The sequence below is a fragment of the Megascapheus bottae genome, chromosome X, assembly GCF_031878675.1.
Source record: "Megascapheus bottae isolate mThoBot1 chromosome X, mThoBot2.hap1, whole genome shotgun sequence".
In the NCBI taxonomy this organism is placed as follows: Eukaryota; Metazoa; Chordata; class Mammalia; order Rodentia; family Geomyidae; genus Megascapheus; species Megascapheus bottae.
The window spans coordinates 101,830,185-101,844,296 of NC_143547.1; the positions used below are offsets into that span (position 1 = coordinate 101,830,185).

General features: G+C 38.5%; 1 protein-coding gene across 1 annotated transcript in view; it reads left to right on the forward strand.

Annotated features, from left to right (window-relative positions):
* The window catches only part of LOC150041662 (AF4/FMR2 family member 2), a 163,023-nt gene extending 150,338 nt beyond the window's left edge, over positions 1-12,685 (forward strand). The window contains exons 14-15 of the mRNA XM_090327183.1: positions 4,813-5,003; positions 12,564-12,685. Of these exons, the coding sequence (XP_090183309.1) occupies positions 4,813-5,003; positions 12,564-12,685 (313 nt within the window). The remainder of the gene's footprint in view (positions 1-4,812; positions 5,004-12,563) is intronic.
* The last annotated feature ends 1,427 nt before the right edge of the window (positions 12,686-14,112 follow it).

Genomic DNA, 14,112 nt, shown 5'->3' on the forward strand with positions numbered 1-14,112 from the left:
GCACTGATACTTTCACACACACACACACACACACACACACACACACCCCACACACATTCACACACTATAAATATATATTAATAAAATGCATATGTTATGCTAAATGATGGTTAGTGATATAAAGGGACTGGAAATAAAAATAACAGAAATGGAGAGAGGAGAAGGAACAATGATAGAGTCATGAACAAGTTTATTACAGAAGAACAATATGGAGCAAGTTATATATCTCTATCTATCTATCTATCTGTGTGTGCATATATATATATATATATATGTAGCATACAGAAGGAGAGAAGGTTTGGCTGATAAGGTCAAAGAAAAAGAAGAGTATGATCATGGTTACAAGATGAGAAGGAAAGCAGATTGGATAAGAATGATCAGGGTGGAAGTGGTGGGAAACATGTAGTATTATGTGCATGCTCATCGTTGTGTGTCTTGGAAGTGTGGAGAAAAGGATCTATCAATGTACATGCAGAGAGAGATCTAGTGGGGGCCGAGTTAATGAATACACCAAGATCAATGACCTCTGTTCTAGTCCTCTATCTTTTCCAGACTCACCATTTCTTTTTTAAATTTTTTTTAATTTTTAATTTTTTAATTTTTTTATTTTTGCTAGTCTTGGGGCTTGAACTCAGGGCCTATGCACTGTCCTTGGGTTTTCTGAAGGGTAGAGCTCTACCACTTGAGCCACAGCATCACTTCTAACTTTTCCATGTATGTGGTACTAAGGAATTGAACCTGGGTCTTCGTGCATGCTAGGCAAGCACTCTACCACTAGGCTAAACTCCCGGCCCCATTTTTAAAATCTTTATTGTAATGTATAGAGGGGTTACAGTTATATTTGCCAGATACTAGGTGCATTACTTCTCTCACATTGATACCCTTCTCATGTTTTTGTCCCCATTTCCCTCACTTCACCCCCTCTCAATCATCTTGTTTTCCCCCTTCACTTTTCTATTTCAAATAAACAAATAAATGTGTATGCAAAATGCCGGGTAAGCAAGTCAGATACAGTCACAATAAGAGATTAACCAAAGGGCTACCAAAGAGAAGAGAAATAACATAGTACATTGAGAACACAGTCACTATTTCTTAGGCAATTTTAGTATTTCCTTTTCATTAGTATATGCTAAGTACATTAATTCACCAGCATCAAATCATATAGTTTAGTAGGAGAACCTTAGCCATTTTTTTAGCTTCCATATATAAGTGCAAAAAAGTGTTCCAAGATACATGAGGTAAAGAGACAATATCGGTTTTCCATTAGTTTTTTTTTTCTTTTTTTATCTTTTAATTTTTTATTGTCAGAGTAATATATAGAGAAGTTACAGTTATATTCGCCAGGTAGTAGGTGCATGACTTGTCACACATTGATACCCCTTCTCATGTTTTTGTTTCCATTTCCTTCCCCCAACCCCTCCCAATCATCTTGTTTTTCCCCTTCCCTTTCCTATTTCAAATAAACAAATAAATGTATATACAATATACCAGGTAACAAAGTCAGATACAGTAACACTATGAGATGGAATCATTTTAAACATATTTGCCACCTCAAATCTTTATGATTTCTTCATGGTGAAGACATTCAACACTCCTTCCAGCTTTTCAAAATGCACAGGATATAGTTAGAATGTTTGGGCACCTTACTGTGTAGTAGTATCACTAAGTAGTATCACTCAGTATACTCATTGACTAACCTTTCCTCATGCCTCTCCCAACCCATATAGCCCAACCTCTGGTAACCGCCATTGTCCTTGTTACTTCTAGGAGATTTACATTTCTTAGACTCCACAAACAAATGCACTTGCTTACCTAAGTCTTGTTTATTTTACTCAATGTAATTGCATCTGTGTAGTTACATGAGGCAGGATTCCATTCTGAGTATGTACTGGATTTAAAAAATTCATTCATAGCCAGACATGGTGGCTTACACCTGTAATCCTAGCTAATCAGGAGGCTGAGATCTGAGGTTCAGGGTTCAAAGCCAGCCTGGGTACTAAAGAACCTGAGGCTCTTATCTCCAGTTAACTTCTAGAATATGGAAAGTGGGGCTTGGCTCAAGGATAGGGCAGCAGCCTTGAGCTGAAGAGCTCAGGGACAGCGCCCAGGCCAAGTTCAAGCCTCATGACCCAGAAAAAAAATTTCATTCATAAGTCTGTGGATACTTGGGCTGTTTGATTCCATGTGCGGACTGTGATGAACACAGGATAGTTTTTTTTCTTTTTTTATATATTACCTCTAAGTGTTGGTACAAAGCTTTTTTTAATTCAACATGTCAGTTAATGAAAACAGTACATCTTGATCAGTTTCACCTCTTGGATCTTCTGGATATGATTGAAAATTATGGAATCAATCTTTTAATCAAGTTAGGAATGGAAGATTCAACAAGAGGAAGGGACATGCATGGTGGCAAACAGCAATTTGGGAGCAGGAATCTAAGTCTCTTGGGATTAGACAACTGTGCATTCCTTTTTTTCAACATTTGTGACACCTGACAGCTTTGTCACTTTTTCTAGACATTACAAATGATAATATATTCCTCTCTTACCATAAATAGACAGAATTTAATGACCAATACTGGTGAGTAGGACTAGAAAAGAGGATTTGCAACCTATCATAGCAACAAAACAGCATTCAGTGTTTTGCTTTTTATCTTAACCTTTCTATACCATTGTCCCTTAACTTAGATTTTTTTCCTCCTTCCCACTTCTGACTGGTGAATACATCGTGCTATCAAGAAGTAAAAAATTTGTTATACATATTGTAAAAGAAAGAAAAGTAATGAAACAGGTGGCTCAAAGGGAGGTGAGACTGTGGAAAATGACAACACTGATCAACATGCACTGTATTCATAAAATTTTTCATTACATGACATCTTCTTTGTATAACTAAGATAATATTTTTTTAACATTTGGCCAGTACTGGGGCTTGAACTCAGAGCCTAAGCACTGTCCTTTGATGCTTTTTGTTCAAGGTTAGTGCCCTGCCACTTGAGCGACAGCAATTTTGTAGCTTTTTCTGGGTATAAATCCAGGGATTCATGCATGCGAGGCAAGCACTCTACCACTAGGCTACGCTCCTGGCCCAAGATAATATTTTTTAAATTAAAAATATCTCCAAATTACAAAGAGAACAAGAATATTCTAATACTCTAAAGCCACACAAGTACAGAGCTAGTGTGGGAATCCACCTTCCTTCTCTTACCAGAACATTCAAGAACATACATACCATTGGCACAAATGTCTCATGTGGTAGCGGGTATAATCTGGACCAATATGCAGGAGAGGAATTCAGCAGTAAATTGTTCCCACTGCTTATGGAGTCAGTGAGTAGCACTTCAGCAGTTTAGTACATATGATTGCAGTTCCATCAAATGAAATGGATATGTTGCCCAACAGGGTGTCCATTCATTCTGTGAGCAAGTGTAGAACCACACCCACAACCCTGCAAATATGGAGCTGCCAATAGCAGGAACTGGTAAAAGGGCTGTGAGAAGAGGAGTGAACCAGGGCTTCTTGATAATGTGCTGGTGGTAGACAAGAGTTCCCTTCCATCATGATGATTCTAGGAGTCCCCAATAAAGTTTTCCCCCATTTTCATCACCTGTTTATTGATCTTGTTTTTTAGAGACAGGGTCTCACTGTTTTTCTCCAGAATGTCTTCAAAATCCCAGTTCAAGGATTCTTCCTGTTCAAATAGCTGAGATGACATCACCACACTTGACTCCCCATGTTTTTTCTTTCTGTCCTGATAAAATGGGTGAATTTCCCTAAACATTATTTGAAGTTTGGCTGAAGGAAGAAAGTGAATGCGGGGCACACACATGCTGCTTCTGTATACAGGGAGTTACCCATACTATCAGGAGTGTTCATGGAAATGCCTGCAGCAGGCCAATCTGAGCTCAGACCCTAGGAGAAAACTTACCTCCATGCTGTGTACAGCCAGCAGGTAATTCCTCATTATCGATGTTAAAGAACTTAATGAAAATCTATGTCCAAAAACATGTACTACACAAAGTAGGAACTCCAAAGGTTTCTCTTGACAAACCAGCATGCAGTTGAACAGTCACCAATTAACTGCACACATCTATAGCATGTCTTAAAGAGAGTATTATGTCCATTTTTCCACCTTCCCTAATATTTCTCCTCGGCCAGGAGGACTTTTAGGAATTGTATTTCACTTACTGTAATTATATTTAGAACAAACTGCCACTGTTGTTTCTACAAGCCATTCCAATGATATCCAATATTACACATCAAGCATTTTCTAACTGCCAGTAGCTGTTCTAGCAGCAGGCAGAGAAATCACAACTCAGACATGTTTCTCTCTCAGAAACACTGCAACACTTGTCAGATATGTTGAAAGGAAAGGCTACCCGTGTGAGCAGATGAAATGTTAGTGAAAGGTTCAGACAGCTTCTCCTGGTATTTGGAAACAAATGCAGCAATGTGCATCGAGTCGTCCGTGATTGTTAGCGACAGTGAAGATTTCAGTGTTTCAGGTTAGAGAATGAGAAGAATGGGCTCATTCCACACTCAACCATTGCAGCCCTGGGTGAGTAGTTGAGTAGTCAGATGATGAAAGTCTGTTAGAATGAAAATCTATTTCTATACTAGAGCCTCTGGAGAAAAGTATAGGATATATTGTGGATAGAGCCATTGGAATGTGAGAACAGCTACATCCCACCAGTTATGCTTTCCATATTAAAATTCACTCCATACTGAGGAGATTTCAGTACCATGAGGAAGGCCAAGAATCTTGCTATCAACTCTTCCTTGCCAATCTAACAAGGCCCGCCTCTTTCCCTTCCAGGAACACTCCATCCCCAGTGTCACTCAACAATGTCTCTCCAATCAATGCAATGGGGAACTGCAACAATGGCCCTGTCACCATCCCCCAGCGTATTCACCACATGGCCGCTAGCCATGTCAACATCACAAGCAACGTGTTACGGGGCTACGAACACTGGGACATGGCTGACAAACTGACAAGAGAAAATAAAGGTATGCTCATCTGCTCATAGATTGACATGAAGTCACCTCACCGGGGCTTTGAAAACTCGAGTTGTTCTTGGTAGCCTTCTATCTGTCAGTCTGATTTCCAGGTTTTAGATGATAGGAGGTGAGCTCAGGGTTGAACCACTGACCTATTTTTACTGAAAATTTTTATTTTTACTGATTTTGACCTATTTTTACTGAAATTTAAAACCTGAAACTGGTTCTCTTATAAAGTTTTCAATAGTTGAAACTGATGTTTTGGCAAGTGTTTCTGCCTTTCACTTTGTGTCAAAGATCAACACTGAGAAATAGAAGCAAATGTAAGAATCCTTTGCACATGAAGATGCTGTTGGTTTGTATTAAGTTAATTTCATTTTTTGAGAGGTAAGGTAGATCTGAAGTCATCGATCTTCATTGCAATTATCAACTTCACTTGAATGCATGATGATGTAGCTTGCATTTGCAACAAGAAGTAAAGCTCAGGTATACTTTGTGTGTGTAGGCAGCTGGAATAAAGGATTGGAGTCTTGTTCAGCGGAGCATGGGATGTTTGTCACAGAATAACTGCAAAGAGGTCCCTGTTTCACCAGAAAGTTAGTCAATAATCATTACTGATTCATGCTGCCATTTGTGACCTTACCTATCAAAGTTATTATGAAGCCAAGCTTTTATATACTCCTAGACATTCACTGCAGTTGACGGATTGCTTTTCTGGATCGGACACCAAAAGGATGAAAAGCAATCTGTACTGGTAGAGATATTTGTGTAGTAATGTGAAGATATTAGCTTCCTCTCTGATTTGAGCTTCATGAGATGAGCTTGAGAACCAGGAGGAAGATACAAGCCACATATGTGAACATGGAATTTCCTGTGGATTTGACCAAGAAGAAATTAATGGGCTTCCTGGCCCATTTGCTCTCGTAAGCTTCAGTGTACTCATTGCACAGGCAGTTCCTTCTCTTTCCATCACACAGCTCTGCATTTTTAATTATTCCTCTTTCCACTTCAAAGCATACACGCTAGTCTCTGGAATGGTTCCTTCCAATGCATGCCATACACAGTGAGGCACAGTCTTCCCAGCCCCTTCTCATTGCCACTGTGACAGAGAACATGTAGAAAAACAGTCCCACTGGAGTAGGAAGTATGTATATTTTGTACTAATTTAAATTTGTATCATGTCTGAGTCACAAACTTTATAAGGTACTTCAATCCATGAGCTACTTCCTAGGTATTCATTGATATAAAAAATATAGATGACCATGGTCATGATGATGGTGAAACTACCAAGAAGGATAATAAGTATGTAAAGCATGTAGCATAAAATATTGCATTCAAGATAAAATCCCACAAATAACTATCTTATTTCTTTCCTCTGTAGTATTATGTGTACATTATTTATATATATATATATATATTAAACTACATGTAAAAATTTGATACTTTGATCCAGATCCTAACCTATGCACTCTGGAAATATGTACATTATTGGTTACTTCTGTTTGTATCCCAGGTACTAAAGTATCAGCATTCTTATTTGTCATTTCTTATTTGTCAATCCCTATTATACAGAAGAAAGTGAGTTTCTATGATGTTAAGAAACTCAGATGTAATATCAAAACTATCAATATTTGATAGAAGCAGGAACTGAATGTAGAAATATCTATTTCACATTCTCAAATCGGAGCCAATAGGGTACATTGCACATCCAGGAAGCAAGTCTGCAGAGCCATTTGGTAGGCTCTTGAACTCAGTTATCTGAGCAAGGGCAATTTTTGCCTGTGTGCCTCTCTAGATCTCTGAAAACTCAAAGAATACTGACCTAAACAACCACGCCCACCCATTCAGGAGGTCTAGAATTTCATGCAAAGACATAAGCATGTTAAGATCTACCTACCTGTTTTGGCACCACTTTGTCCTATTTCTATTGGTAACTTGAGGGCCATCTGATATTTATGGATTTTCTTTATAATTGCATCTATTATCAAAACCTGTTAAAGTAATTCATTCTAGATTAACTTCATGCCTTTTCAGAAGTGACATTGTGGTTATGCTGATGTTAGGGTGAAATGATGCTAATCTTGTCATTAGTACAGCCTGTCAAGGACTTGCTAAATTCTCTGCCTAATGTTGAATCAAAACAACTTCATTATTCTACAACACAGAAGATGCATCCCGCTAATGCTGACACTGGGACTAGAAAAAAGCTTCTGGTTAGGAATATTCTTCTCACGGCCTGAGTTTCCTACACAGGTTATTTCTGATCTGCTTAGATTTGAGGATTCTTCTCACATGTGGTTTGTGCAGATAGAAATCTGAGAACTGGCCGGGAATTTGGCCTAGTGGTAGAGTGCTTGCCTAGCATGCACAAAGACCCGGGTTCAATTCCTCAATACCACATATATAGAAAAAAAGCCAGAGAAAAGCCTCGAGAAAGTAAAAGGACAGTGCTCAGGCCCTGAGCCCAAGCCCAGGACTGGCAAAAAAAAGAAATCTGAGAACTAAGGAACTTCTCCTTGATAGGAGCCCTGAATCCTACTGTAGATGGCTATGTACTTGTAATTTTTCTAAAAAATTATGTCATGGAGTTGTATTAGGTATAGTCAATCAGTGGGGAGCCAATACCTTTGTTGTCTGCCTGCCCACCCATGCAGTTCTGGATAGCTATTGCAGAAGATTGTACTGTCAAAATTGTCCATTGCTGCTAATTCTGTCTCTGTCTCCGCCAGCTACACATCCTCTTTCATTTTATTTTTGCCAGCCTTGGGGCTTGAACTCAGGGCCTGAGCACTATCCTTGGGCTTTCTGAAGGCTAGAGCTCTACCACTTGAACCACAGCACCACTTTCAGCTTTTACTATGTATGTGGTATCGAGGAATTGAACCCGGATTTTCATGCATGCTAGGCAAGCACTCTACAACTAGGCCAAACTCCCAGTCCATGCACGCCTCTTTCTTGAAGGCATCACTAAAATGGTGACCTTAGTGTCTAACTGAGGCTGCAAAAATATTTTCACAAAATGACCAGAGAGTATTCAGACTCACACAAGGCTTACAACCATCAAAATGCTGACTAGATCCTTTACTATTTTCTTTATTATTCTATTACCTCAGGAGATATTTTAGATGCCAGAAATAATATACCCCTACTTAGCTAAAATTACTTTATTGCATAGTACAGGTTCAAAAGTACTTCATTAACAAGTGAAGTTGATACCTGCTGAAAGAGCCCATATGTTATACATAGCAGGAAGATTAAATGCACGGTTTTACTGATATACCATCTGCCAAGCAATCAGGCACATATAAACCATGCATGGATCTGGGGAAACTAGGAATCAATGGAACATTCCTCACTATAATAAAGGCTGTGTATGACAAACCCACAGCTAATATTATACTTAATGGCGAAAAGCTAAAGCCATTCCCTCTAAAATCAGGAATGAGACAAAGATGCCCACTCTCTCCACTCCTCTTTAACATAGTATTAGAATTCCTAGCCAGTGCAATAAGGCAAGAAGCAAGCATAAAGGGGATCCAAATAGGGAAAGAGGAAGTAAAACTTTCCCTCTTTGGAGATGACATGATTCTGTATTTAAAGAATCCTATAGACTCCACTCCCAAGCTTCTTGAGCTGATTCAAAACTTTGAAAGGGTAGCAGGGTATAAAATTAACCCTCAAAAATCAACTGCCTTCCTATATGCCAACAGTGAGAGAAATGAGGCAACAATCAGGAAAGCAACTCCTTTGCAATAGCCTCAAAGAAAATAAAGTATCTAGGAATTATCTTAACTAAGAATGTAAAGGACCTTTTTGATGAAAACTTTAAAACCCTGAAAAAGGAAATTAAAGCAGAACTGAAGAATTGAGGAAATGGAAAAACCTCCCATGTTCCTGGACTGGAAGAATCAAAATCGTGAAAATGACAATCTTGCCAAGGGCTATCTACAAATTCAATACAATACCCATCAATATCCAATGTCATTCTTTAAAGAAATAGAAGATGCAATCCAAAATTTCATACGGAATAATAAAAGACCCATATAGCAAAAACACTTCTTAGCAGAAAGAACAGTGCAGGAGGAATTTCAATACCAAACTTTAGAGTCTATTACAGAGCTATAACTATCAAAACAGCTTAGTACTGGCACAAGAACAGGCCTGAAGACCAATGGGATAGAAATAAGGACCCAGTTCTTAAACCACAGACCTATGGCCACCTAATCTTGGACAAGGGAGCCAAAAATATTGAATGGAAGAAAGACAGCCTCTTCAACAAGTGGTGCTAGCAGAACTGGTTAAGCACCTGCAGAAAACTAAAGTTGGATCCTTCTTTGTCACCCTGCACTAGAATTAACTCCAAATGGATCAAAGACCTGGAGGTAAAAGCTGACACACTGAAAACTTTACAAGAAGGAATAGGAGATACACTAGGCCTCCTTGGCACAGGTCGAAACTTTCTTAATAAGGACCAAGAATCACAACAAATCAGAGAAAGGCTGAATAAGTGGGAATACATTAAATTGCATAGCTTTTGTATGCCAAGGACATAGCTAGTAAATTAATTAGGAAGCCTACAGAATGGGAGAAGATCTTCACCAACCATACAGCGGGCAAAGGCCTCATATCTAAAATATATCAACAGCTCAAAAAATTGAATCACTCCAAAACTAATCTCCAAAGTAACAACCATCCCATTAAAACATGGGCCAAAGACTTAAAGAGAGTCTTTTCTGAAGAAGAAACAAAAATGGCCTATAGACACACGAAGAAATGCCCAACATCTCTGGCCATAAAAGAAATGCAAATCAAAACAACTCTAAGATTCCACCTCACTCCAGTTAGAATGGCCAGGATCAAGAAAACTAATAACAACAGATGCTGGAGGGGATGTGGCCAGGAGGGATCACTACTACACTGTTGGTGGGAGTGCAAACTCATTCAACCACTATGGAAAGCAGTATGGCAGTGCCTCAAAAGGCTAAACATAGAACTCCCCTATGACCCAGCAATTCCACTACTTGGCATTTACCCAAGTGTCCAGAAACAAGAGCATACTAAATCTACCAGCACAACAATGTTCATTGCAGCATTATTCACCATAGCAAAGATTTGGAACCACCCCAGATGTCCCTCAGTTGATGAGTGGATCAACGAGATGTGGTATTTGTACACAATGGAATTCTATGCTGCTGTCAGAAAGAATGACATCGCCCCATTTGTTAGGAAATGGAAAGACTTAGAAAAAATCATATGAAGTGATGTAGGCCAGACTCAAAGGAACATAGGCTCAGTGGTTTCCCTCATTTGTCATAATCAGTAGAAATCTTAAGCCCCCCCAGCAGAGATTTGCAATAGAGCAAAACCTAGATACATAAGGCCATACAGTATGACGCTAAATGAAAGGACCTCTAGGATATAGAAACAAAAGCCATATAATGAGTGATTGTTGTCCTTAATGTACTGTTATGTCTCATGTCTTTTGCTGTCCCTTGGTTATCTTATATTGTTACATTATCTCACTTTGTTATCTGATAGATTGGATATATTTGTATTTGTTTATTTGAAATTGGATAGGGAAGGGGGGAAAACAAGATGAGCCGTGGGCGTGGAGGGGAGGGAAATGGGGACCAAGACATGAGAAAGGGTATCAACGTATGTGAATTAATGCACCTTCTATCTGGCGAATATAATGTAACCCTTCTATTAATTACAATAAAAATATATGAAAAAAATAAACCATGCTTGGAAATTGCTTTCCAAGGCCAGAGCATATACCAAACACTTTAGGACTGACTATATTTCCATCCTTCTCTAGACACAGACTTTTCACACTCAGACAGCACAGGCATGATTCCCTCAGGGCTGAGGCTTCCTCCTGAGTCTGTTGTGGGCAGCTAACAAAGAAGACTCCAGCTACAGTGCCCTCTTATAACCAAATATCAGACAAGCCAACTCAACTCTGTATGACAAAGAGATTCCTATCTTCTTTTTCAACATCATAGAGATTTCACATATATGCATGTTTCCCATGGTAGACATTTTAACAGTCTACACAACCAGTTAGTAATATAGTCTCTCAGGGCTGTGGCTTTTCCCAAGACACTGTCATTTAGTAGAAATCAAATTAATATTTTGTTTTATTTTGTGTGTGTGTGTGTGTGTGTGTGTGTGTGTGTGTGTGTGTGTGTGTGTGTGTGTGTGGTCGTTGGGGCTTGAACTGAGGGCTTGGGTGCTGTCCCTGGGTTCTTTTGCTGAAGGCTAGTGCTCTACCACTTTGAGCCACAGTAGTGCTTCCAGTTTTTGAGTGGTTAATAGTAGATAACTATCTCACAGGGACTATTTTGCCCAGGCTGACTTGGAACTGAGATCCTCAGATCTCAGCCTCCTGAGTAGCATGAGCCACTGGTCCTAGCTAGCTGGGCATTCTTATCATTCTTTTTTTTTGCCAGTCCTGGGCTTGAGCTCAGGGCCTGAGCACTGTCCTTGGACTTTCTCAAGGCTAGAGCTCTACCACTTGAGCCTCAGCACCACTTCTGGCTTTTTTTTCTATATGTGGTACTGAGGAATCGAACCCTGGTCTTCATGCATGCTAGGCAAGCACTTTAACCACCAAGCCAAACTCCCGGCCCCTCTTATCATTCTTAAGTAAGGAGTTGGAGGAACTTTTTAGGTACACGATACTTGTAGGTCATTTTCTTTCCCTAAAGTAATTGGTAATAAGATTTACTAAATCCGATTCTTCCAAGCCTCATTTGGTTCTATGCTGGTGACTGTGCTTGCTATTCACACTCACGGACTTCATCTACATTGTGCAAAGAAAAGTCATTAGGCTCGTTTAGAAATGAGGAAAATGTATGTTCAATTTTATAGTACATAGAATGAAGCACAATTGATGCCAGATTTTAAATGGTATGTGATATCTAAAAGGGTTCTTTTGTGTATAAGGAGTCTTTTCTAAATATAAACTTATAGCATATATTATATGCTCATTGTAGAATATATAATGTATTTTGATACATTATATACATTGAATAGGTATATATTGTTATATATGTATCTTAACATACAAATATTATTTTATATCTAAAGTGATATAAATAGACAAATACATTGTATCTTTCAGTGTATAACACATAGTGCTATATGTGTAGGAATAAAATTTCCACAGGATAATAACGTACTTCTGAAATGTGCTATAAAAAGAGATATAGTAAAAATACATGACTTATGAAATGTGTAATGATTTCACAAACGTTTCAATGAATTGGCAGATTTAAGCAAATTTTGTTTCATTAGTCACTATACAAGCACTATTCATGCTTCTGAGCTATTAAAAGCTTAACAACTAGTAGCATAATAGTGCTTGATATGCATATGAGATTCTGGTTCCTTAGAAGGTACACTATGAATTTTTGGTTGAATGAATTAATAAATGAATGCATTCACGAATGGATACATTTTCCAGGGTCAATATTATTGTGGTCTGACTTGAAGACAGTTTCTCTATTTGGTGCATATTCCAAGGTGTTATTTGAAGTACTCACCCAGGATTGCTCTGCTTTTCAGAATTCTTTGGCGACCTGGACACGTTAATGGGGCCTCTGACTCAGCACAGCAGCATGACCAATCTTGTCCGCTATGTTCGTCAGGGACTATGTTGGCTGCGCATCGATGCCCATTTGTTGTAGTGGCTGCTCTCCTATGTCTAGCATCACTGCCATCACTCTACTTCTACCAGCGTCCTGATGGTCACTGGTGGAACCTCAAGCATCTGGGATAGTTCCCTTTGGTTGTGTGTGTGTGTGTGTGTGTGTGTGTGTGTGTGTGTGTGTGTGTGAGTGTGTGTGTGTTATGTTTCTTTTGATACCTGTGAAAAACTGAAGTCATTGTAAGTGGACACTACAAGTTGACAGCATTATGTTTGATTACTTTTCAATTTTCCATATTCATTTCTAAGATCCTGACATCTTCATGGAAATGATACTCCCTACAATATTGTTTTAAGTCCACACTACCCAACACAAAGGATGGGAAGCACATTGTGTTAATAGCAGGTTCCTGAGCAATGAAACAAGTGGTCAAGATGCCAATGAGAACTTGTACAAGAGGGACCTGTAAAGATTTTTTTCAGCAGTAGCTATGCCCCCAAAGTATAGTATTATCTCCAAATATATTATCTCCAAATAGGAATATCTTGCAGAATCCACTGTCAAACTTTTGCGGTTCCCACCTACATCTTCAGGTGAGAATTTTTGTTGTTAACCCACACCCCAGTCAGATGTTATAGCGACATCATAAAATCAAGAGTATCAAGAAAAAATTAAACACAGTAATGATACTCCTGAAATGATGCTATGCCACACAGAGGGCTTTTGTTAGCATCCTATTTCTAATTCCTTATTTTTGAAGAAAAGATTTTAATGTTGAAAACGAAGAGCAACATTTATTTTGACTACTGTAGGCATCAGCTGGCACAAATATTTTTGAACTCCACATACTCCAAATATTTTTGAAGCTTATATTCTCACTTGGAATCACTTTTGTGCCAAGCTCTCCTTTTCAGGAGCAGTTTGGTAGATGCATGCCTTAGTAGCCAAAATGCTACACTTATCTTAAGTTAGGAGATGAGACAGGTCTGAAAAATGTCTGACATGGAATTCATATGTCTGCCTCCTTTGCAGTCAGAAGGGAGGATTTTAAACTGTATTTTGCTCATATGTATACAAGCAAAGATCAATTAATACTACTACCTAGAAGTAATAATACATAATTTGATTCTTAGAAGATTCAAAACTGAACCTAACTTCCCCAATAATTATCCACATTTTCTATTCTAGGAGGTTGTTTTTTCTACATTTTTCTTTCATTATTTTTCTTTTTCTTTTTTTAGCTCATTAGCTCTCGAATGATTTTAGTGTGAATAATTTTAGTGTGAATAATTTCCATAAAAAGTCCAAAGAAAATTCTAAACTCTGTAAGCAGTTGCTATCTTTAAAAAAATTAATTTGGGGTAGTGCTTCACCCTGGAGTGCTTTATTTGAAAGAGCCCTGAATATTGACACCAATTCACCTAATTTGGACCATTTTTATAAAATTATGAATATTTCTGCTCCTT